Consider the following 24,551-nt stretch of genomic DNA (forward strand, 5'->3'; position numbering starts at 1 on the left):
GTGTTCCTCCCCTTCAGAGGATGAAACATGCAAAGCCCCATTTTGGAAGCAGAGACAGACACCAAACACTAAACACTCACCAGACACCAAACCTGCTGGTGCCTGGATCTTGGATTTCCAACCTCCAGAACTGTGAGAAATAAATCTCTGTTCTTTATAAATTACCCAGTCTCACGTAGTCTATTATTTCAGTACAAAACACACTATGCGGGGATGACTAGGTTCTGGGAGGTAATTATCTGTGCTAGGCTGCCTCTGAGGGCAAGAAACAGCAACTCCAGCTTCAAATAAGTGAAATAATAAGAAATAAGCTCCAGGGGTCAGGCGCGGTGGCTCAAGCCTGTAATCCCAGCACTTTGGGAGGCCGAGACAGGTGGATCACGAGGTCAAGAGATCAAGACCAATCCTGATCAACATGGTGAAACCCCGTCTCTACTAAAAATAAAAAAAATAAAAAAATTCGCTGGGCGTGGTGGCACGTGCCTGTAATTCCAGTTACTCAGGAGGCTGAGGCGGGAGAATTGCTTAAACACAGGAGGAGGAGATTGCGGTGAGCCGAGATCGCGCCACTGCACTCCAGCCTGGGTAACAAAGTCAAACTCCATCTCAAAAAAAAAAAAAGAAGAAGAAAAGAAAAAGAAAGAAAGAAAGAAAGAAAGAGAGAGAGAGAGAAAGAAAGAAAGAAAGAAAGAAAGAAAGAAAGAAAGAAAGAAAGAAAGAAAGAAAGAAAGAGAAAGAAAGAAAGAGAAAGAAAGAAGCTCCAGGATCAGCTGATTCCTGTGTTCTACAATGCCATCAGGAACCCAGGGCCCTCCCCTCTCTCTGCTCTGCCACTCTGGAAATGGGCTTCATTCTCAGGCAGCCAGCAAGACCAGGGCACCCTTCTGGGCAGCATGGCCAGACTTAACCAAGACCTATCAAGGACCTGCACTCTCCTCCTTGGACTCTCCCTCCAGATAGATTTTCATGTCATCTCTCTTTCCACTCTGGCAACCTATTCCCTGCGACCTACCTTTGGCTGCAACTTCAAACATGCCAGGTGGACTCCTGCCCCCGCCTCTGCACTTGTGTCTCCTCTGCCTACAGTGCTTTTACCTACATGTCCACCTGGCTCCCATGCCTCTTTCAGGTCCCTACACAGGCCTGCTCTAACCACCTTTTAAGATTAACCACCTCCCGACTCCCCACTTTTTTTCTGGCTTCATATTTTTCCCTGGCATGTAACTGCATCCAACATAGGGCACATTCCCTTGGCCTCATTGAGTGTCTGGACCCCACCTGGCTAGAAGGTGTGCTCCAGGAAGGCAGAGATGTTTGTGATTGTTTAGCCTCATTTCCCCAGGGCCTGGCAGAGTAGGTGTTTCACAATTACCTGCAGAGGGAAGGAAAGATAGGGACAGACAACACCCAGAGGAAGAAGTGCAGTGAGAGAGGATCTTTCCAGAGATGGCACCACATCCATCAGCCTGCAGGCTTTGCTCACATCTCATACAGAACTGGCACATGCCCAGCCTCAACCACTCACTGACAAGGAGAAGGGATTTCCTTTAGCCCCATAACAGCACTGGGGTCCAGGTTTGGAGCAGCAGTAGACCCCTGAACAAAATGCAGGATGGAGAAATGGATGTCGGGAGTGCCTAGCAGTACCAGTTCTCCCCTCTGAGCCCTGGTTCTCCAGGACTTTTTCTCTTGTCTGTGGTTTAAAAACAATAGCTATCTCAGCCCTTCACTGTCACCTGTCTAAAGAGTTGCCACCAGATGCGGTGGCTGACGCCTGTAATGCCAGCACTTTGGGAGGCCGAGATGGGCGGATCATGAGGTCAGGAGTTTGAGACCAGACTGACCAACATGGTGAAACCCCTTCTCTACCAAAAATACAAAAATTAACCGAAAATACAAAAATTAGCCAGGCATGGTGGCGGGGGCCTGTAATCCCAGCTACTCAGGAGGCTGAGGCAGGAGAATCGCTGGAACCCGGGAGGCGGAGGTTGCAGTGCGCCACTGCACGCCAGCCTGGGCGACAGAGGAAGATTCTGTCTCAAAGAAAAAAACACTTGCCAACACTTGCTGCCTCCATTCCTCCATTTTCATTCCCCGAAGTCCCATCTATGCCTCAGGCCACTGGAATCCGGCTTCCACCCCCGTCCTTTAAATCTGCCTCGCACCCGGGTTATCAATGACCTACTTGCTTCTGAGACTAATGGGACTCTCAGGCCTTATCTTACCCTGCCCTGCTGCCCACTCCTCCCTCCTCAGCGCCTCTCCTCCTGGGGAGGCACGTCCCCAGCCGCCAGGCTCCGGAGTCCTGGGGCTCCCTACCGCAGTCCTTCACCCTCCGCTCCAGCCCCAGCCCTCTGGCGACTGACTTCTCCCACTTTCACAGTGACTGTGCCACGAGGAGCCCCATAAATGCCCAGTGCGGCCTGCCCCTTTCTCTGCCTGTTCCCTTTCACCTGTTGGGAAATCACAGCCCTAGGCTTGGAGAACCCAAGCAGTTTCCCTCTAAAAACCCCAGGGTTGCGAAACCGCAGGGGAAACCCGAGTCCCTGAGCTGGGCTAGGGGCGCGATGCGAGCTAGCACCGGCGGGCCGCGATCCCTCAGGGGAGGTGTCCCCACTTTCCCCCCACCCCCACCCCTTCCCTCTTCCCGCGCTGCCTGGGCTGCAAACACCCGACCCCGCGCCGCGAAGGCGCCGCCGCATCCTGGCACCAAGCCGGGGCAGCGGGGAGGAGCAGAGAAAGCTCCGAGGGCTGAGGGAAGCGTGGAAAGGGCGCGGCCCCATGGAGATCCCGGCTCGCTCCAGACGTTCGCCCGGGGGCGGAGGGGAGGGGCCCACCGCGGCCTTATTTCAGCGAGCGCGGGCAGCGCCGGCTCCGAGCCCGGTCTGTCGGGTGCCGAGCCAACTTTCCCGCGTCCATGCAGCCCCGCCGGCCACCGCTGCCCGCTCCCGGGTCCAGGCCCTGGGGCCCGCGCCCCGCCGCCCCGCTGATTGCGCTGCTGCTGTTGCTCTCCCCGGTGGTGGCGGCAGCGGAGTCCGAGAGCCCGCAGGACCCTGGGCAGCCCCAGGACGCGGGACTCCAGCGCAGGCTCCTGCAGCAGGCGGCGCGCGCGGCGCTGCACTTCTTCAACTTCCGGGCGGCCTCGCCCAGCGCGCTGCGAGTGCTGGCCCAGGTGCAGAACGGCCGAGCGTGGGTGAGTGCGGAGCGACGTGCCGGGGGGCGCGCCTGTGCTGTCCGCGCACGGCGCTGGGCGGTGACACCTGGGTGCGCGCGCCCGCCCGCCCAACTGCGAATGCGCGAGGGAAGGTGCGGTGGACATGACGCCAGGGGACATCCCAGCTGGGCCTGGCGCCCCCTAAGTGTCCCAGGACGTGGAATGGGCCCATCGGTGCACCGCAGAAAGCTGGCTCACTTCTTCCAGCATTTATGAGGCCAAAAATTTTTCACAGGGCATCGCTCTTGACAGCTCCCATACCTGGGAGCGAGATGCTTTGGGAAATTGAGGAACAGGTTAAAAGAGCAACATTTAATTTTAGGAGATACCCAGAGTTGGTTGCTAAGGGGGTGGTTATTGTGCCCGCGCCCTACTAGTGACTGCAGCCAAAGTCTTGGGCGGGATTTCCAAAATCTAAGCCAGTAGCGATACCATACCGCGGACGACTCTCTTGTTAATTGCAGGCCGCCAAGCTAGGGCTTCAGAGTAATGTGGTTGGAATTTACACGCAGGCCTGGGCAGAAATCTGCTAATGCTGGCGTCTGCTTTTATCCGATAGAAGTGAGTGAACCGGGGCTCAGAGTTCTATATGAACTGAATGAATGAGAACTTTGCAACCCATTGTTCGGTTGCTGATTTCACGGCATTGGCTGTACGTATGTATTGTCTTGTGTGTGTGCAGCTATATTGCGTTCTTCATTAGATAGATAGAAAAGTTACAGAACTACACCAAGTCTGTCCCAAAAGCAAAGTTGCTCCTTCTACAACAACCCCCAGATATTCCAAAAAGCCTACAGACACACAGCCTCAATCTGGAATTGAGTATTGCATGTATTTAATAAATAGGTGGAGTTTTAAAGGGTGGCAGCAGGATTTTCATTTAACAGTGCCGAACGCCTGGTAGCAGACACCATTGGAAAGTCCTTCAAGAAGTTCAGCCTCCGTTCCTCAAAATTTATTCCTGCACCTGGCATGGCTACATTTATTGAATGATTAAATCAAAGTGTTCCTGGAAAATGGCAATCTGGCGGGGCACAGTGGCTCACGCCTATAATCTCAGCACTTTGGGAGGCCAAGATGGGCGGATCACCTGAGGTTGGGAGTTTGAGACCAGCCTGACCAACATGGAGAAACCCTGTCTCTACTAAAAGTGTAAAATTAGCTGAGTGTGGTGGTACTTGCCTATAGTCCTAGCTACTCTGGAGGCTGAGGCAGGAGAATAGCTTGAACCCAAGAGGTGGAGGTTGCAGTGAGTTGAGATCGTGCCATTACACCCCAGCCTGGACAACAAAAGCAAAACTCCATTTTAAAAAAATAAAGAAAAAAGCAACCTAGCCAGGCATGGTGGCTCACACCTCTAATCCCAGCACTTTGGGAGGCCAAGAGGGTGAATTACTTGAGCTCAGGAGTTGGAGACCAGTCTGGGTAACATGGCAAAACACTATCTCTGCCAAAAATACAGAAAAAAAAAAAAAATAGCTGGGTGTGGTCGTGTGCAAGGCTGTGGTCCCAGCTACTCAGGAAACTGAGTTCGGAGGATTGCTTGAGCCCAAGACCCCAGGACCCGGAGGTTGCAGTGAACAGAGAATGCACCACTGTACTCCAGCCTAGGCAACAGAGTGAGACCCCATGAAAAGAAAGGGAGGGAGGGAGGGAGGGAGGGAGGAAGGAAGGAAGGAAAAAAAGGAAGGAAGGAAGGAAGGAAGGAAGGAAGGAAGGAAGAAGGGAGGGAGGGAGGGAGGGAAGGAAGGAAGGAGCAACTTATTCTTGTCACCTGTCTTAATCCTTGTTATCTGAGGTATAAAAAAGTTCAGTTTTCCTGGTACAATACAGCAGTGAGATAATGGACCTTGAGGACTTTGAATTTGCTCCCTGGTTACTGGGGGCAGGATTCCCTGCAGAAAACCAAGCTCACTCAGATTTCTAAGGTACACCAGTTTTCAACCCCAGGGATTTTTTTTCTCCTTCCAAACCCATTTTAGAAAGGAATAATAAAATAGCTTGCATTCTCATGCATTTAGTCACCCCCCTGAAAATAAAATACTTGACATCCTTCATAAAATAATCAAACTAGCTCTCAAAACCGGAGTGAATAAAGTAAAAATTCCCAGCCCCTGCATTGCTCCAATGAGGATGCAGGGGCTGGGTATTTTATATATGTAATATAAATCCTAAAGAGGTCTTAAACATCATTTAGTCCATTAGTTTTGGGGAAGGTTATTTAAGTCTTCTTTGGCTATTTCCCTGTTTGGAATGGAAATAATTCCTGTTCTGCCAACAATGTTAGGTGGTCTTAGGAGTCATTAAGATGATATGAGTGCCAGTTGAAAAGTATAAAAATGTGAGTTCAGGGTCAGTCTGTTCATCCATTAGCTCTGTATTGAATGCTTACTCTGTGCCAGGAACTGGGCTAGATAGTGTGGCCTGATTCACATTTAACATAGGGTCATTAGGGAAGGCCTCTTTGAGATTCTCTGTTTTGAAGCACTTGGCTGTCTGAGTGAAGAGCGCAGACACATCTACATAGAGCTTTCAGTGTGGTCATAAGAAACTCCTGCCTCCATTACAAGAGCAGTCATAGCATTGGGGAGAAGTAAAACATGGGCCAGGCATGGTGGCTCATGCCTGTAATCTCAGCACTTTGGGAAGTTGAGGCAGGCAGATCACTTGAGGTCAGGAGTTGGAGACCAGCCTTGCCAAAATAGTGAAACCCCATCTCCATTAAAAATAAAAAAATTAGCCAGGCATGGTGGTGCATGTTTGTAATCCCAGCTACAATGGGAGGCTGAGGCAGGAGAATCACTTGAACCTGGAGGCAGGGGTTGCAGTGAGCAGAGATCATACCGCTACACTCCAGGCTGGCAACAGAGCGAGACTCTGTCTCAAAAAAAAAAAAAAAGAAGTAGAACATGATTGGTCTCCAAATTCAGGTTGCATTCTACCCAATCAGTGCATTGTTGGACAGAGTGCTCAGCTGCTGCATGTCTATCATCCATCCAGAACTGACCCTGAGAAGTGAACAGGTAGCCAGGTAGGGGAGAGAAGTATAGCTAGTGGGGATCCCTCCCCATTCTAGGGGTCACTGCACTCCTTTGTAAGATGAGAGGCTGAGATGAAGTCAGAGTTTTTCAAACTAAGGGCTCACCAGGGTTATGAAGTCAATTTAGTGTGGGATCCTATTGACTAGGAAATAGTATAGGCTAGAAAAGATTAGAGTGCATTGCAAAAGCAAGGGTAGGTGGTGTCTCCAGATGTGTTTCAGATACATATGTATGACATAGGTCATAAGGAGAAAGGCAGTTCTTGCTGTGGGTTGCAGCTTTAAAAAATTCTGAAAGCCTTTGGACTAAATGATGTTTAAGACCTCTTCTCCCTCTGAAATTCTTTATGTGAGATCTTGGCGCAGCAAGTTATCTTTCATTTTAAAAACACTGTTGCCCTCTGGCGGTAAAATGCAGCAGTATTTGCACTGGTAAATGCAAGGATGAACTAAGTGCTAGCTGGAGTCGGGTGGAGTGGAGTAGAGGAAGTACTGTTCTGTGTTTTGTTCTTCATTGTAGGCGAGATCACAGACTTCGATTTGTGTTCCCTCACTGCCCCCACCTGATGCCTCTCTTATCTGGCCTTACACTACCTTTCCATAATCAACGAGGCTTTTACTTTTCTAATATTACATGGCTTAGGCTCAGGACCCACAGTTGGAGTGGTGGGAGATTTTGGATGGTGCTGAGCATTCTTGTGCTGCCTAGGGTTTCCTGGATCAGCCCCACAATGTTTACCCTGCTCCTGACTATTCAAGGCTGTCTCTTACTCAGAAACAAATCTCCACTTGCCACTTAGCAACTTCTGGGGACACTGCTTCTGCGTAGTGCATTTGGTGAGAGGCCAGCCTTTTACTAACATTTTGAGAGACTGGCTGAAATCCTCAAGTGTGCACACTCCAGAAGAAAGTCAACCCATCTGGGCCAGGCACGGTGGCTCAAGCCTGTAATCCCAGCACTTTTGAGAGCCTGAGGCGGGTAGATCACAAGGTCAGGAGTTCAAAACCGTCCTGGCCGAGATGGCGAAATCCCATCTCTACTAAAATACAAAAATTAGCCTGGCATGGTGGTGGGTGCCTGTAATCCCAGCTACTCGGGAGGCTGAGGCAGAGAACTGCTTGAACTGGGGAGGTGGAGATTGCAGTGAGCCGAGATCGCACCACTGCAGTCCAGCCCAGGTGACAGACCAAGGAATCAGCTGTTGTTTGGGAATTGGCCACTTAAACAAACAAAAACAAAAACAACACGCCCTCTGACCAGGCCAAGACCAGTAGTTGGAAACATACAAAGTGTCTCAGGAGAGGGGAATTAGGCCCATACCTTAATTGCTTCAATTTAAAATAAATTCTTTAAGTGTACATTTATCATCTATCTTTTGATATAGGGCCAAGGCCATTTAATTGGAGCTCCCAGAAATCTGTGTTAGTCATTTCTTGCATTGTTATAAAGGAATATCTTAGGCTGGGTAATTTATAAAGAAAAGAGCTTTGATTGGCTTATGGTTTTGCAGGCTCCAGAGTAAGTGTGGTGCTGGCATCTGTTCTGGTGAGGCCTCAAGGAGCTTACAATCATGGTGTAGGGAACCAGCATGTCACATGGCAAGAATGGGAGCAAAAGAGCAAGCAGGGCACTGCCACACACTTAAACAGCCAGATCTCAGAGCAAAAATTCATGTATCACCAAGGGGACAGTGCTAAACCATTCATGAGGGACCCACCTCCACAATCCAGTCACCCCACACCGGGCCCCCTCATCTCCAAACTGGGAATCACATTTCAACATGAGATTTGGAGAGGACAAACATACAAACCATATCACAGTTTTTCTAGCAAGAAAACGCACCCATAGGGAATCGTTTGTGGTTTCCATTTTGTTTTACTTACGGTGGAATGAGCTCCCAAAGAATATGCTGAATAATCCTCTGCTTTTACTTTTTCTTGACTAATCTTGGCTTACTGACACCAATTCAACAGCTAAAGTTCTAAAGCATTTATCTTGGATTTCATGGACATGACATCTTTGTTTATACCCACTCTTCGCCACTTTACATAACATTTATTTAAGTAATCAGGTACTAAGTATATCTGATATAAGCAAATTTGAGAGCAAAGCAGCTGGCTGGGTAAGCATCAGGTCAGCCCCATGCAGGCCACTAGGCAGGAGCCCATGCTCTGGGGTTCAGGCCACCATGGGTCTGACAGCAAACATGGAGCCTGTCCACTAGGCCGCAGGGCAGTTAGGAGAGCACTTACTCCACTTTGAAAAACTTTATTCCTTTGTGACTTTCGACCTATAAAGCACGTTAATACAATGTAATTTATCTAATTACCACTCTTGAGGTTTCCTCTCCATTAATGTCAGTAATTCAGAGGTGATCATTCAGGAGATGAGGAAAGCAAAATATTAAATAGTCCATAGAAACAAAAACTGCAGGATTCAAAAGGCTGCAATGGACATAGAAGGAGAAGATAAGTAATAAAATACTCAAGTGAAATAGCCTTCATTTTCATGTAAGGAAAGCTCCCAAGTACTTTTTATAGGCATTAGGAAAGAACGGCAGGGAGGGGGATATTTGCAAGAGAAACTAGGATCTCTCCAGTGCCTCTTACTGTCCTAAGGATGAAACAATCCTGAAAGCACAGGACAGACAGGCAGGAATCTCTCCTTCCACGCAATGCTTGTGCTGAAATAGCAGAGGGGCGCCTACAGTCTCCACCCCATCACCCACCTGGTCTGCAGGCTCTCATCACAGAATCTGGGTCTAGCATGGGGTGGGAAAGGCCCCTAGGTCTTGGGGGTAAAGCTTCAACTTTGACCTCCTTGGCACTTAGCCCCAATCTCCTAAGCTAACTGTGCCCAGATGAGCAAGCCAATAGGAATTTTTTTGGTTTTCTACCATTTTGTAATAAATTGTTTTTAAACCACAATTTTTTTTTTGCCAGCCCATGACATTTTCCATTTGGCTTTCCACATGTGGAGTCACAGCCAGGGATGCGTATAATCACAGAGCATTAGTAATGTCCCACATCAAGACCACCAGCGGCGGGTCATTACTGTTGACTACCAGAAGTCTGGCTTGGCTGCAGACTCATCCTTTAAGGACCAGGTTGTTCTGCTGGAGACTGCATATCAATAATCAGCCCACAATGACTGCGTGAAGCATGGAATGTTACACATGCACACACACACTCACCCAAATCCAACCTGACCCTTGATCACGTTTGCTATAAAGCAATATCTCACCTCAGAGATGTATGACACTAACGCGACCTTGGCATTCATTTGCCTTTCTGAATGGTGCCTCAGTTGAAGAATGTTTCACAGAAATAGTCCCACAGTGGTTGGGGACAGTAGCCATAACAAGTCCACTCTGGCTGGCTTGCTATGGTTGTTTAGGATATCTCTGGCCAGAAAAGTCAAATTACGAAAGGAAATATTGGCCGGGCATGTTGGCTCATGCCTGGAATCCCAGCACTTTGGGAGGCTGAGGTTGGAGGACTGCTTGAGCCCAGGAGTTCAAGACCAGCCTAGGCAATGTGATGAGAGCCCATCTCTACAAAAAATAAATTAGCCATGTGTGGTGATGCATACTTGTAGTCCCAGCTACTTGGGAGGCTGAGGTGGGAGGATCACCTGACCCCAGGAGAGCTGAGGCTGCAGTGAGCCCTGACTGCACCACTGCCCTCCAGGCTGGGCAACAGAGTGAGACCCTGTGTGATTAAAAAAAAAGAAAGAAAGAAAGAAAGAAAAAGGAGCCTTGCACCATGGGAGTGTATGGGATATATGTGATCCATGGTCATCCAAAAGCACATCCCACACAGAACATGATATTAAGGATCATAGTAATTCTGTATCAGTGTTGTGTCCTATTGCTGCTATAACAAATGACCCCAGACTTAGTTAAAACAACACAAACTTACTCACTTAGTGTTCTGGAGATAGGTCTCCCTGGGCTAAAATTAAGGTGTCACAGGGCTTTGTTCCTCCTGGAGGCTCTAGGGGAGAATCCATTTCTAGCTTCTAGAGACCACCTGGGCTCCTTGGCGCATGACTCCATCCTCCATCAAAGCAAGCAGCACAGCATCTTCGATTACGATACCACTGTCTGCTCCTCATAGGACCCTTGTGATTATGTTGTGCCCACAGGAATAATCCAGGATAATCCCCCCATCTCAAGATCCTTAGTCACATTGGTAAAATCCTTTTTGCCATGTAAAATAACATATTCAGATGCAAGGGATTAGGAAGTGGACAGTTTTGGGCAGGGCAGTCGCGGTGGAGGGGACCTTATTCAGACTACCACACCCAGTGTTCAGGCTGCCTGTGAGCTCCTGCAAGTATTTACTACTCTGCCGACATATGCCAGTATGCAGAAAAAAGCAGCTCTTGCTCCCACCTCCTGTCTTGCTGATGTCTGCAGCCTTGCTAATCTCACATGTGAACCCACCTGCCCTCTCTACTATATCTCAGTACTCAACCATAGGCTGCTTTGTCCAAGCTCTTGAACAGCCACTTTTCTTTCCATTCTGCCCATGTGGTTGCCTATCTTAAATGAGATGGTCGGCTTCTACAGGGCACAAGGTATTATAACATGTCTTTATCTCCTTCATTGTACTATCACAGGGCCTGCTAGACACAAATATTAGACATTTGTTAAAGTAAATGAAGGTCACTGGAAGGGTGCTGGAACCACTGAGGCACCTGGAACAGGGAGACAAGCCAGGACGCAGCCCATTCCCAATGCTCCCAGCAGGAAAAAGCAGACCTGAAGCCTCATGTCCCTCTCTCAACCAGCCTTTTCTGATTATCCCCACCCAAGGCCAGAGAGGACCTGGAGCAGGCAGCTTCCACTCACTTCCTACCCCAGATCAAGAATGTGGGACCCAGGGTTGGCTCAAAGAGAAGACACACAGTATTCTGCCTCTCCTCTCCACTGCTACCTACCCTGATAAAGCATAGCATCCACATGCAAAGGGCTCCCTTGGGCCCCACTGCCTTGGCCTGATCAGAAGGTAACTGACTTCTGTTCCATAAATTGTATTTGTTTTATCTGGCCTTGCCCGAGAGAAGGAAAATGCAATAAAGTGATTCCAGGGTATAATATAATATACTGATGCTCTCTCCATCGAACATAAGGGTGGCACAGCAATTTTTATTCACAAATGAGTAGTTTACTTATTTCCAACTAAGCCTGACTCATAAAAGTAACCTTATAAAATGAAGAAGTTCGATTTTACTGGAATAGCCTGACATTTATGTTTCTTACCAAATGTGAATGCTGGAGGCAACATTTAGAAGCTGAGTCTGTTAGACCAGTGAGTCCCAGGATGCATGGAGGAAGATTAGAATTACCTATGAGCCCTAGAAACAGAAATTCCATTTGACCCAGCAATCCCATTACTGTGTATAGAGCCAAAGGATTATACATCGATCTATTATAAGAACACATGCACACAAATGTTAATTGCAGCACTGTTTACAATAGCAAAGACTTGGAACCAATCCAAATGCCCATCAATGATAGACTGGACAAGGAAAATGTGGCACATATACACCACAGAATACTATGCATTCATAAAAAATGATGAGTTTATGTCCTTTGTAGAGACATGGATGAACCTGGAAACCATCATTCTCAACAAACTGACACAAGAACAGAAAATCAAACACCGCATGTTCTCACTCATAGGCAGGTATTGAACAATGAGAACACATGGACACCGGGAGGGAAGCATCACATACTGAGCTCTGTGGGGGGGATCTAGGGAAGGGACAGTGGGGGATGGGAGTTGGGGAAGGATAACATGGGGAGAAATGCCAGATACAGGTGATAGGGAGGAAGGCAGCAAACCATATTACCATGAATGTACCTATGCAACAATCTTGCATGTTCTTCACATGTACCCCAAAACCTAAAACGTAATATTTAAAAAAAAAATTACCTGTGAGCTCTAGACAAAAGAGGTTCGTTGCCACCTACCCACCGCCAGCCTGAGAACAGGAAGTTTACTGTCGTTACACTGGCACTAACGGCACTAATGGGACAGGAAGGATCAGCGCTTAGCAACCAATGACACCGAAGAGAGGGGAAACGGGAAGTGTTTTCTGTAGAGGAGCTTTGGGCTGAATCGAGTCTTTGGAGACTTCTCCCTGTGGTGGTGCACAGCAAGATTCCTCCAGGACACCTTTCCTGCTCTTTTATTTGCTCCACGATTTGTGGTGTTTGGAGAGAGTTTAAAGGGGATGTTAGATGTGTTAAATGTGCTCTTAGAATACACACCTCTTCTCTATCCCTCATCAAGTTCCTCGGGTTCACTTCTAACAAATCCAATATTTCAATGACTTTACCCAATCTTTCAAATATTGAAAAATATTTAAATATTTTAATATTTCAAATTGACAATGTAACATTTTGCTGATTTAATGCAATATTTAAAAAAAAAAAGTGGGTAGTGCCTAATGTCAAGGTAGTACCGACACCTACTGGAAGAAAACTCTTTGATTCATGAACATGAAAACAAAGCTTTGTGGTTTACCATAAACAGCTTCTACTGAAAACAGGGCTGGTCTTTGTAGAGTTGCTATCACAATGAGCAGTTTTAACTTTTTGGTGCATATATAAATGTCATTATAAAGCAAAATTGTTATCCACGTAACAGGAAGCAAGGAGGGAATTTTCTTTAAAAATTATTTTAGTCCAAACTACCTTCTCCAAGTGTTCCTTCTTGATACTTTTTTTTTTTTAGTTTCACTCTTGTTGCCCAAGCTGAAGTGCAATGGTGTGATCTCAGCTCATTGCAACTTCCGCCTCCCAGTTTCAAGCGATTCTCCTGCCTCAGCCTCCTGAGTAGCTGGGATTACAGGTGTGCACCACCAAACCTAGCTAATTTTGTATTTTTAGTAGAGATAGGTTTCTCCATGTTGGTCAGGCTGGTCTCAAACTCTCAACCTCAGGTGCTCCGCCCACCTTGGCCTCCCAAAGTGCTGGGATTATAGGTGTGAGCCACCACACCTAGCCCAAGTGTTCCTTCTTGAAAAATAGCACATACTGTGTCACCATGGAGGTTACTTGCTCCTGCTGAAGCAGAGGGTAGACCTGCCACCTGCACTTTCTAAGGTATCATAACCTGATTCACCAGAAACTCCAGGCTCCTGAAGTCACCACACTTTGAAAGAACACTCCTCCATTTCATTTGGTCCTGATGATACTCTCGGGTTTCTGGAGAGAATTAATGGGCCCATATCAGTCTCCTATTTAGCAGTCAGCTGTATCCTAGTGACTGTCATCTGAGCTACATGTCACTTCCTACCTCCACCCCTTAGAACTTGAGTGGTTCCACTCAGCAGCTAGAGAGAAGTTCTTGAAGTGTGGTCCCTGGACTGACAGGATCAGCATCATGTGGAACCTGTTAAAATGCAAGTTCTCAGGCCCCACCCTAGAGTTCCTGAATCAAAACTCTGGGTGTGGGCCCAGAAGCCCTCTAAGGGATTGTGTGGCACACTCAGGTTTGAGAAACTGCTTTAGAATGAGGTCCCTGTAAGAGACCATCTCTAATCTGGCCCCTACCCACAACTGTAACCTCAACCCCAAGTCTACCCTGACTTAATTTGCTAGCTGCCCCAGGCTGAGCTGCTCACTTCCATGCCCTGGCGCACACTCTACCTTTCCAGTGCACCCTCTTCCTCACTCTTGGCTTGTCTAATCCTAGTCCTCTGTGGAGACATCCCCACCTGCACTGGATCATGCTTTCATTTATACCTTGTCTGAAAGGGTCTGCATCCAGGGGCTCCTTCTAAACTCTCAGATCACCTTTACTTCCATCTGTTATGTGTTGAGGTGTGTTTCCTAAAAAGAAACGTTATATCATGGTGCCTCAGTGAACATCCTTATATGAGCAGTTCCTTCATAGACCTGCTTCACAGACCTGCATCTAACCCTCAGTGATTTAACTGTAAACAGAGTCTTTGCAGATGTAATCAAGTTAAGATGAGGTCATACTGGATTAGAATGGGCCCTAAATCCAATGGCTGCTGTCCTTATATAATATTAAAGCCATGTGAATATGCAAACAGACTCAGAGGAAGGCCACCCTTTAAAGATAAAGGTGGCCTGAAGGATCCCTTGAGCCCAGGAGTTTGAGGCTGCAGTAAGCTATGATCACACCACTGCACTCCAGCCTGGGTGAACAGAGCAAGATCCATCTCAAACACAAACAAAAATAGAGGCAGAGATTGGAGTGATCCAGTTGCAAGCCAAAGAATGCCAAAATTGACAGCCACCACCTGAAACTAGGAAGAGGCAAGGAGGGATTCTACCCAGAGTCTCAGAGGAAGCACAGCCCTGCTGACACCTTGATATTGGCCTTCTGGCCTCCAGAACTGTATGAGAATAATTATCTGTTGTTTTAAGCCACCTAGTTTGTGGTACTTTGTTATAGCAGCCCTAGCACTTTAACACACACCACACCTGGCAGTCTCCCTTCCAGAGGAAGGTTTGGAGTGGTTCTTGTCCACAGGGAGCTTAGTTGTAAGCACAGTGCAAGAACATCCCAGCACACTCTCTCGCTCTCTCTCTCTCTCACATACACACACACACACCAGCAGCCAGCTTTTATTCTTCCTTTTCTTAGAGAGGTTGCTGGGCTCTATTTTCCATGCAGTTCTATGCAGTATTCAGGAAGAGCAGGAGCTCTGCAGGCTGGTATCCCTGCTTCCTGTGCTGTGACTTTAGCCAATTCCTGAACTTTGATCAAGTGCCTCCATTTCTTATCCTTAAAATGGGGATAACAATTATATCTATTAAAGGGCTTTAGAGATATAATAAGGTAGCACATGGGTACCATGTTGGGTCGGGTGAGGCACATAGTAAGAGTATAATACGTAATCGCTTTTATCATGATTCCCTCCGATGGTGGCAGGATGCTTTATATGTAAGCACTGAATGAATGCTTAACATTGATTTGTTAAGGATTTGAGGAACATTTACCAAAAAATAAATAACTAAAATATAGTGTGATGAGTTCAGGTCTTTGAATGCATTCCACTGTACATGCTCTCAAACAGGGCTTTGAAAGTGGCCTGTTTCCCTCCAAACTGATTGCAAATCAAACCAAAAATCAGTCCCTAAAGAGTGAATGATGGTATGGTGTATGAGGAAGGGGAGGTGGAAGGTATATGGGAAGGGAGATGGTATTAGCCCCGAGGGGCCAAAAATCACCTATAAAATAAGCAAACAAAAAATAAGATTAGAGCATAAACTATGTTATTAGTGGCCCATGATTATAAAGAATTTAGTTCCAGGCTGTAGTATACACATCCTCTTTTATACATAATTTTTAAAAAATCTGCAGCAAAGAGCTACTAATTTATTTATTCAGGTTATACAGTCATGTGGTCATTTGCTTTGCTTGCTGACTTTTTGTTATCAAATAGCCCTTTTCTGAAAATTACTGGAACAATGTGCTCTGTGTTTGGCTGTGTTTAAAGAAAGGGATGTAAAGTTTCTTGATCTGTTTCACAGATAGGCAGTTCTGGCAGTGTGTGGGGGAAAGAAATGAAATCACCGTGATCTACATTACAGGAATCTTCCTTTCCTCAGGAAAGCTAAAATTGTTGGTCACCTTTGGCCCCTGTCAGATTTCGCTCTTTCAAAAACGTCTACTTACTTTTTTTATGGCTTTGAATTGAATGGATTAGCTTTGCACCACGTGGCTGTAGCAACCTGTTGTGTAAGTCACAGAAGGAGCATCCCTGGGCAAGACCAGAGGTCTTTATAAGGTGGGTGCCTCCAAAACCCCACCTCCCCACATGGTGCCTCAGTGAACATCCTTATGTGAATCAGTTCCTTCACAGACCTGCTTCACAGTTTCTCTGGGATACATGCCCAGAGTGGTATTTCTAGGTCATAGGGCATTCATACATAAGCCTGATTTGACCACATATGCCAGAGTGCATATGCCAGACTGCTGTGACAACGCCCCAAACCCTGCCCAGCAATGGGCCCTGTCACTTCCTAACTGATTGCCAGTCTACTAGTGGTACTGTGCTAACTTACTGCTTATTTAGTTTGTATTTCTGTAATTACTACTGAGTTTGAGTAGAACTTCAAAGCTTTGTTATCACACTTACTACATGTAGAGTGCTTAGAACAGTACCAGGCAATTGGCCCAATTATTGGGCAAATTGCGTTATTCTGTACACACAAGCATCTTTTAAATGACACGATGTTAAAAATGTTGTCTTAATATAAAATGTTATATTCCAGTGATGATTTCCAATGTTCAATTACCTGTTTATTCTTTACTTTCTGATAGGACTCAGAAAGTAAGGGTTTGGTGGTTTATGACTGCTGTCATGTGGCTGGTGGGAGGGTGGCCTGCTGCAGCCTGGCTCGGGACAACCTGGCATACTGGGTCCACCATATGTTCCTCTCCATTTCCATTGTCCTCACCTTGGCTCAAAGCCCTGCTCCCTCTCCCCTGCCCCTTGGCCAGCCTCCTGCTCTCTCTACATTCACTCTGCACACCTCGTCACTCCAGCATCATTCTCCACACTCCAGCTAGAAGGATCTTTTCAAAACCCATCCAACCCTCCTTCTAGTTCCTGGATTTCCATTTCTCTCAGGACAAAATCCTGTCTGTGGCCTGCAGGTGTAGCCCTTGCCACCCAGTCAGCCCTTCCCTGTACTGGCTCCGGCTCCAGTCTTTCTGCCCTGGGGCCCCATGACTGCTCCTCAGGCCCTTGCCAGCTCTCCTCCCCCAACCAAGATCAATTCCTTCTTTATCTTCAGAGTTCAGCTCAAATGTCATTTCCCTGATCCCTAGACTAGATCAACTCTCCAGCTACCATTTCATAGCTCTTCAGTCAGCCATAATCAAACAGTCAATCCTACAATGCTCTATTTAAAGTCATCTCCCCCAGGCTGCACTGAGGGCAGCTGCTGCTGTTTTGCTCTGTCTTTCCTGCACCCAGCACAGGACTCTGAATAATGTTGAAGCCGAAATCATGGAGCGATGTTGTTGACCAAGAACCCCTTTTCCACAGAACATTTTAAATCAAGGACAGCCAGAGTTCAACACAACTACTGGAGCGCAAGACATTGTGTCCAGAGGAAGGTGGCCCTAGCTGCCACTGACCCCGCCCACAGGCCTGTGGCTGTGCGGCTCATCTCACCAGAGCCAGCAAAGCAGCACATGGCACTTGTGACTCAGAGGAAGGGAGAAGGGAGAGGACTTTGTGAGAGATAAAACCTCTGTGTCTTGATACATGAGAAAGTACAACCAAAAATATAAAACTCTCATTTTGGATGAAATGTGGACACTTTTAAGAGTGCCTCATTATTAAAACAAAATAAATCAAAACAGCAAAAATAATAATAACTCTTTAAAAGGACAGACTCCATACCAGCTTAAAGCCTTTCTCACTTTGCCTCCATGTTTCCAGAAAACTGTTGTGTCAAATCGTAAGTCCTGTATTTAAAATATGCCTAATTATATCAAGAATAAGGAAGACTTCGGCCAGACACAGTGGCTCACGCCTGTAATCTCAACACTCTGGGAGGCCGAGGTGGGTGGATCACCTGAGGTCGGAAGTTCAAGACCAGCCTGATCAACGTGGAGAAACCCTGTCTCTACTGAAAATACAAAATTAGCTGGTTGTGGTGGTGTATGCCTGTAATCCCAGCTACTCGGAGGCTGAGGCAGGAGAATTGCTTGAACCTGGGAGGCAGAGGTTGTGGTGGGCCGAGATCGTGCCATTGCACTCTAGCCTGAGCAACAAGAGCGAAACTCCATATAAAAAAAGAAAAGGAAAGGAAAAGAATAAGGAAGACTTTAGTGAATCTCTTTGTATAGTGTATAACCACGCCCCAGTGTATCACTGATGTGAAGGCTGATGTCTACACATCTTCCCCGGGGGACTGCAACAAATCCTATGGCTTTCACCACCACCTCTGCTGATCCTACTTCTATAACCCTCAGCATTTTCCAAGACATCTCAAATTTCCCCATGTGCCAGAGACTGAACTCACCCAACTCGGCTTCTTCCTCATTTTATGAATGCCCACCCTTGTCCACCCCCTGGCTAGAAACCTGAGGGTGTCACTGACTCCTCTGCAGGAGGCCGTACCCAGGAAGCCCCTACTCAACAGGACAGGCAGACTGCGGAGGGGCAGGGCTGGTGCATCGAGCCTTTCAAGGCTTAGAACCTGCTGGCAAGCAGAAGTGTTGCCTTTCGAGTGTTAGTTGTTTGCGGGTGCCCATGTGGCTGGGAGTATAAGAGGCAGCAAGCCACAGCCCAGTGTTCCTCCCATATTGGCAGGTACTAAAGATGCTGAACTTCAGGAATCTTTGCGATAGAGGTCATGAGAGCCTTGTCCAGCCACTGTCAGGCATGTCTCATTTATATCCTTTCAATACTCATTGGGTGTTTCGGGAGCAACCTTGATGAGAGACCATGTTATATAACTTCCCTATCCTTGAACTTGGGTCAGCCTCTTGCGTTTAGCCCAGTTCTTCTACTCTCTCGTGCTTATAGATTTTAATAATAATAAAAATAGTGGCCAGACTGAATTTTACCCTGACCCAGGTACTGTCCTGAGCCCCGTTTATGCCTCATCCTACTCTTAACAACACCCGGTGTACTGTGGATATGTTTAGTGTTACTCTTCCAGACTTTGGGATCAAGTTCCAAGTCATCTTCCAAAAAGTAAGATGCACCCGCCTCCCCAGACACCTTTTCTCCAGCCTCACTGTCTCCCTGGAATTCCAACCCTGACATCCCACTCCCACACCTTTGCCTGACTAACACTGGCTCCTCACATTAGTTTAGGCCTCACCTGCTCTAGAAGGCCTCCTAAACTTAGCACCCTCATGCAGGCTGTGCTCAGCCACACTGATCAGCTGCACTGCAACCCTGTTTCCATGATAGAAGTAGGTTTCTGGAAAGGCTGGGCTGGATGTCACATTTCTTTATATCTCCCCAAGCTCTGGCATAGTAGGTGGTGAACAGTGAATGAGTGAAAAGACAGACTTGTGTGTGTGCACTGTGTCAACCAAAATCAGTGTTTCAGCTTACAACAGAATTCATTTGAAGCTTGACAATGAGCCCTCAGCAAACTGCTCTGTGTGCAGTGAGTTCTCCTGGGAATTCCGCTTCTTCCCCAGCAACATCTATGCACGTACAAATTTAAATATTCTCTACATAAATAACTGCCATGGAATCCTTTCCTTCTCTTCTCCAGTTTCCCAGCATTTTTAAAGAATCTATAACAGAAATGGATGATATCCGGTCTATTTAAAATAAAATAATGCATTTTTTGGTTATTGCATTCCTACACTACGATTCCAAGGAAACTAGTGTTTCCAGAGTCTAACCTTAATCAATGCTACGTGAAATAACTTCGACTCCATACAACAGAAAGTTCCCTTTCCTCTCTAGGAAATATTTCTTTTACTGAATGATCATTTTGCTTTCTTAAAAAAATGATGGCAAATAATATGAACTTCTTCTAAACAGTTTAAATTGCCACAATGACCATAGATATGTATATTCCAAAATACGCACTGGAATCAATTCAACAGTTTTAAAAGGCTAGACATGAACACTTCAGAAGTTTAAAAGTATACTTGCCTGTAAAAATGCAGGAAATAAAGAGCATAGCATTGAAAAACTTCTTCAGTGTTGGTGATTCGTCCTGTCGCAGGCTCAAGTTCCACCTCCTGCCTGCACTGGTGGGTCCCCTCTGCCTGCAGTGCGCATCCCCCACCCAGATCTGGGATGGCTAATTCCTGTCCTGCCGGTCTCATCTTTGGGCTTTGGGATCGCCTCTTCCCAAGCACCTTCCTACACCGCCACTCTTTCTTCACTCATCAGCCCCTGAAAACATAATTATTACTTGTTCTGCATTTGTCACCAGCATCCCCATTGGGCTGTGGGTGGCAGGATGGCAAGTCTTGGTCTGTCCTGCTCACTGATGTAGCCCCAACACCCAGGACAGGGAGTGGAGCAGGCACTGAGGAGCTGGGGATGAAGGAATTCCCTCCAGCTCCCTGCACACACCTGTTCATTTCTCCTTTCAATGCTCTCACAAAGTCAGTCCAGTCAGAAAACAACCATTTCTCTTTCTCAACATCCCTCTTTGTGAGTAGGTGTCAAACTAGCAAGCAGAATGGCATGATCAGAACAAAATTTGAAATCTTTCTTCCAAGCAATCACCAATTTGATTCAGGTTAAATGCTACAGCTACCATTTGCATGCCATGTTATCCTGAGAGTGTGATTCCTGGCTATGATGATGTTTAAGGGAGCTTCCACTATACTAAGATTCCGTTTCTGTATTTCAGATTAATCCAAAAGAGGGGTGTAAAGTTGATGTGGTCTTCAGCACAGAGCGCTACAACCCAGAGGTAAGCAGCCACGTTGGTAAAGTATCCTATTAGCAACTGCTGTAAATATGGCTTTGTAAAAAAGTGATAATCTTAACATATAGTGACCTGGAGGTTTGGTTTTGTTTTTTTCCTGATTTGTTTCCTATTTGTTATCAAGAATTAAAGAACAGAACTAGGCAAGAGCTCAATATTTAACTACTTCATGATCTTATGCGAGACTGCATTTAAAACAATCCATATAAGCCATCACCTCCCTCTGCCTTGGGACCCCTAAGAGAGAATTTCACAACTCCTTCTGGTATCCCTCCTAGCTCCTCAGAGTCCTCAGAATGACTCACTCTCAAATGCCAACTTATTCTTTTCCTGTCAGCTGCTGACATTTCTGGTTAGCAGGCCAGCATAGCATGAGACCAACCCCACGAGCTAACGTACACAGAGGCGCTCTGCAAAACACCAGCACATGCTCCAGCCCTCATCAGCCTCACTAGAGTTTTGACCAAGCAGACCATGTTTTGCCAAGTTTCCTTTTCCCTGTTTTCAAGAAGAGAATAAAGAGAAAACTCATACAGAAACTAGAGCCAGATGAACTTCCTTGTGCTGGACGAAGCTGAAAGGCGGCAATCAGAGCATGGGCAGAGTGGAGACTGGCCCAAATGCTCTTTGTCTTGTGCTGAGAAGCAGCCTAGAGCAGGCAGCATCCAGGATCAAAGTGTTCCAGGGTGGCAGAGTTTCAAGAGTGAAGGCATTACTCCCTCAACCCCATGCTCCTGGAAGAATGCTCACCAGTATTCAGAAACAAGTTCCAACATGACAGCAGTATGCTCTGACTTTATTAACCCACAAATTAAAATTTCCTTAAAGCATAAGAAAGATGCTTTTGATTGTTGTGTTGCAAACTGAAAGTTAGACTAAAGCTAGAGGGAACACAATTACTAGATTATTTTCACCAACAATATGCTTCCTTGGATTTGATCCTATAGATGCATTAAGAGCACAGCTAGCTAACTGAAATGCTCCATTTCAGAGGGTGAAGGGCAATTATTTTATCCTCAGGCAACGGCTTTGATTCCATGGAGATGTTTTGGGGGAAAAAAGGGGACAGTACCTGGTTCTTTTTGTCTTCTTGGAAATGGCATAGACATCAGAGGAGGCATGTACTAGCCTCCTTCTGCCCTTTCATAAGCCTTATCCTGAAGGCTTCCTTCACCATTTTTCTATGGTACACAATAATTAACATCTTAAAGCAGTATGGAAATTCTCTTTCACTCAAAACCAGCACTCACAGTAGAAGTTGCCCACTGGAAAGTGTTTCTCAGTTTTTTGAGTTAGTTTTAGAAACAGGCTTGTTAAGCAGATCCTTTATTTATTTATTTATTTATTTATTTATTATTCTTTTTGAGACAGGATCATGCTCTGTCTCCCTGGCTGGAGTGAATTGGCACAATTATGGCTCACTGCAAACTTGACTTCCTGGGCTCAAGCACAGATAGAATTTTGATTACAATTTGTTTCCTCATGGATTTTTTGTTTTTCTTTTTGGTTGTTCTTTTCACTGGGACTTCACCCAGTTTAAACAACCACCAAAGTAACAAGAAGATTATCACCTCAACTTCACAACCAGCCAACAATAGTTGGATTTGGGTAGGGCCAAGAAGAGGCCCATGAACTTCCTCAAATTCTAGGCCCAGTGTTGATATGTGCGTTTTTCAGGGAATAGATTCCCTGGCTTGTATTATCTGGTTAAGAAATCTAGGGAATTCCTTAAAAGGGGGAAGAACCACTATCCTAGAAATGAGTCATGTGTATGATGTCTGGCTGAAGCTCCAGATGTTTCTGGATTGTAAACTGAGGGAGATCCCAGAATATCCAGAACATCTATATTTAAACATGAATGCAAATAAACATCACTCGCATAGTTGAATGAATCCCATGTGGATGATCAGTGCCTCCATTTCTTCTGGATTAGATCTTGGCATAGACAGATGAAGTTAGTGCAGAGTCTGGGCTTTGGTGTTAGACAGAAGTAAGGTCAAGCCCTGGCTTACTGCTTATCAGCTGTGAGACACAGAGTAGGTTCCTCCTTACACCTCAGTATCTTATTCATTCAAATTGGAATAAGAAGACCTAATTCATAAGGCAGCATGAAGATGATGTTGTTATTTTTGTAAATAGGAGCCAGCTTCGGCCGGGCGCAGTGGCTCATGTCTATAATCCCAGCACTTTAGGAGGCAGAGATGAGCGGATCACCTGAGGTCGGGAGATCGAGACCAGCCTGACCAGCATGTAGAAACCCCCGTCTCTACTAAACATATAAAATTAGCCAGGCATGCTGGTGCATGCCGGAAATTCCAGGTACTCAGGAGGCTGAGGCAGGAGAATTGCTTGAATCCAGGAGGTGGAGTTTGCAGTGAGCTGAGATCGTGCCATTACACTCCAGCCTGGGCAACGAGAGCAAAACTCCGTCTCAAAAAAAATCAGGAGGCAGCTTCATCTTTTAGTTCAAGTTAGTAACTTTGAGGTCCACCTAAGGATTATGTTAGTCCACATTAGAGAGGAAAGTGTCCACTACCCTAGAGTTTTGAGCCAAGCAGTAGTCAATGGATGTCAATGATATTTCTTTGGAAATATGCCCCACATCATTTTATAAAGTCACAATCAGAAGAGTTTAAATGATAGCAAAGAGAGGACTGTTGTATTCAGCTATGACAACAAAAACCACTTTCTATAAAGCAAAACCCACTACGTCTATTGATGCCAGAGCCTGGCTGCCATGTACAATGAACTCTTCTCAATCTTGTGTGTGCCTGTGTGCACCGGGGTGAGTGGGAGGTGATGAGAAAGTATCCTGTTTAATTCCAAAATCTTTACTTCAGGAAGGTGAGGGACATTTGGGGAAATGTTCTGCTCGAGTGTTTTTCAAGAATCAGAAACCCCGACCAGCCATCAATGTAACTTGTACACGGTTCATCGAGAAAAAGAAAAGACAACAAGAGGATTACCTGCTTTACAAGCAAATGAAGCAACTGCAAAACCCCTTGGAGATAGACAGCATACCTGGTATGAATCAGCATTTGGAATTTCTATATTCAGGAATGTATGTAATAATTAATCTTCAAAACAAAAATCACTTAAGTTTTTATCCCTAAAGTGGTACTTTCATTCAACTAAAGATTGTGGTATGCCTCGTAATTTAAACAAAACTCAGAGGTATTATCTTTCTGTTCATCTCAAGTCCAATGCAGTTACTCCACCAACAGTTAAGTATCCCTTTAATCTCCTCATTTTCCATCACAGAATGAGGCGCACAGTAAGAACTGAACCCCAGGTAAGAGGTAGAGGATTCTGAAATAGGATATGCGTACAGGGGTGCTGTTTTCAGGGTTTAGTCCAGGAGCTGAGGCGACATTTCTATTTCTGCCAGTGGCTTTTGAAACTTCATATGACAGCCTCCAGAGCCTCCACTCAGTTCATCACAGCCTTATGCCTCAGGGCCGGGTGAGCCCTTTTCTGGGATGCTGCAGGGGAGTCATGTTTCTCTCATTTCAGGTCAGTGGTTAATGGGCAGTGTGCTGTCTCTAACACAGGAGCCCTGCCGGCTGAAGTGACTCAGCTAAAGTGAAGCTGACTCATTTGTTCTTGGTACTCACCAGAATGTGTGGGCAGCAGTTGAGACTCAGCACATTTACTGACAAATCCAATTTTCAAAACCACGAAAGTCATATCTGGCCTTGCTCCTGGGTATTAAGCTTGATGTCTAACCACTACAGCACTCATCATCCCACCCTCTCCCACAGTTCGCTCACTTGCCCAGATTCTGTGGCAAACCCATGTCAACACTGGAGGCTCTGTAGTCTCCATTCCTGAGTGTCTCTGCTCCCCATTGATTTACTGGGACTAAGTGTCCTTAAAA

At 46.2% G+C, this 24,551-nt stretch overlaps 1 protein-coding gene and 1 long non-coding RNA gene across 2 annotated transcripts in view; one reads left to right on the forward strand and one right to left on the reverse strand.

The window, feature by feature from the left end:
* The window catches only part of LOC103788748 (uncharacterized), a 67,123-nt gene extending 54,867 nt beyond the window's left edge, over positions 1–12,256 (reverse strand). Inside the window, exon 1 of the long non-coding RNA XR_013528467.1 lies at positions 12,198–12,256. This is a non-coding gene — a long non-coding RNA (uncharacterized LOC103788748). The remainder of the gene's footprint in view (positions 1–12,197) is intronic.
* RARRES1 (retinoic acid receptor responder 1) overlaps positions 2,877–24,551 on the forward strand; it is a 38,778-nt gene continuing 17,103 nt past the window's right edge. Inside the window, exons 1-3 of the mRNA XM_035278392.3 lie at positions 2,877–3,193; positions 20,597–20,659; positions 23,515–23,698. Coding sequence (XP_035134283.1) covers positions 2,918–3,193; positions 20,597–20,659; positions 23,515–23,698 — 523 coding nt within the window. The 5' untranslated portion in view covers positions 2,877–2,917. The remainder of the gene's footprint in view (positions 3,194–20,596; positions 20,660–23,514; positions 23,699–24,551) is intronic.

The sequence above is a fragment of the Callithrix jacchus genome, chromosome 17 (assembly GCF_049354715.1).
Source record: "Callithrix jacchus isolate 240 chromosome 17, calJac240_pri, whole genome shotgun sequence".
NCBI classification, from domain to species: domain Eukaryota; kingdom Metazoa; phylum Chordata; class Mammalia; order Primates; family Cebidae; genus Callithrix; species Callithrix jacchus.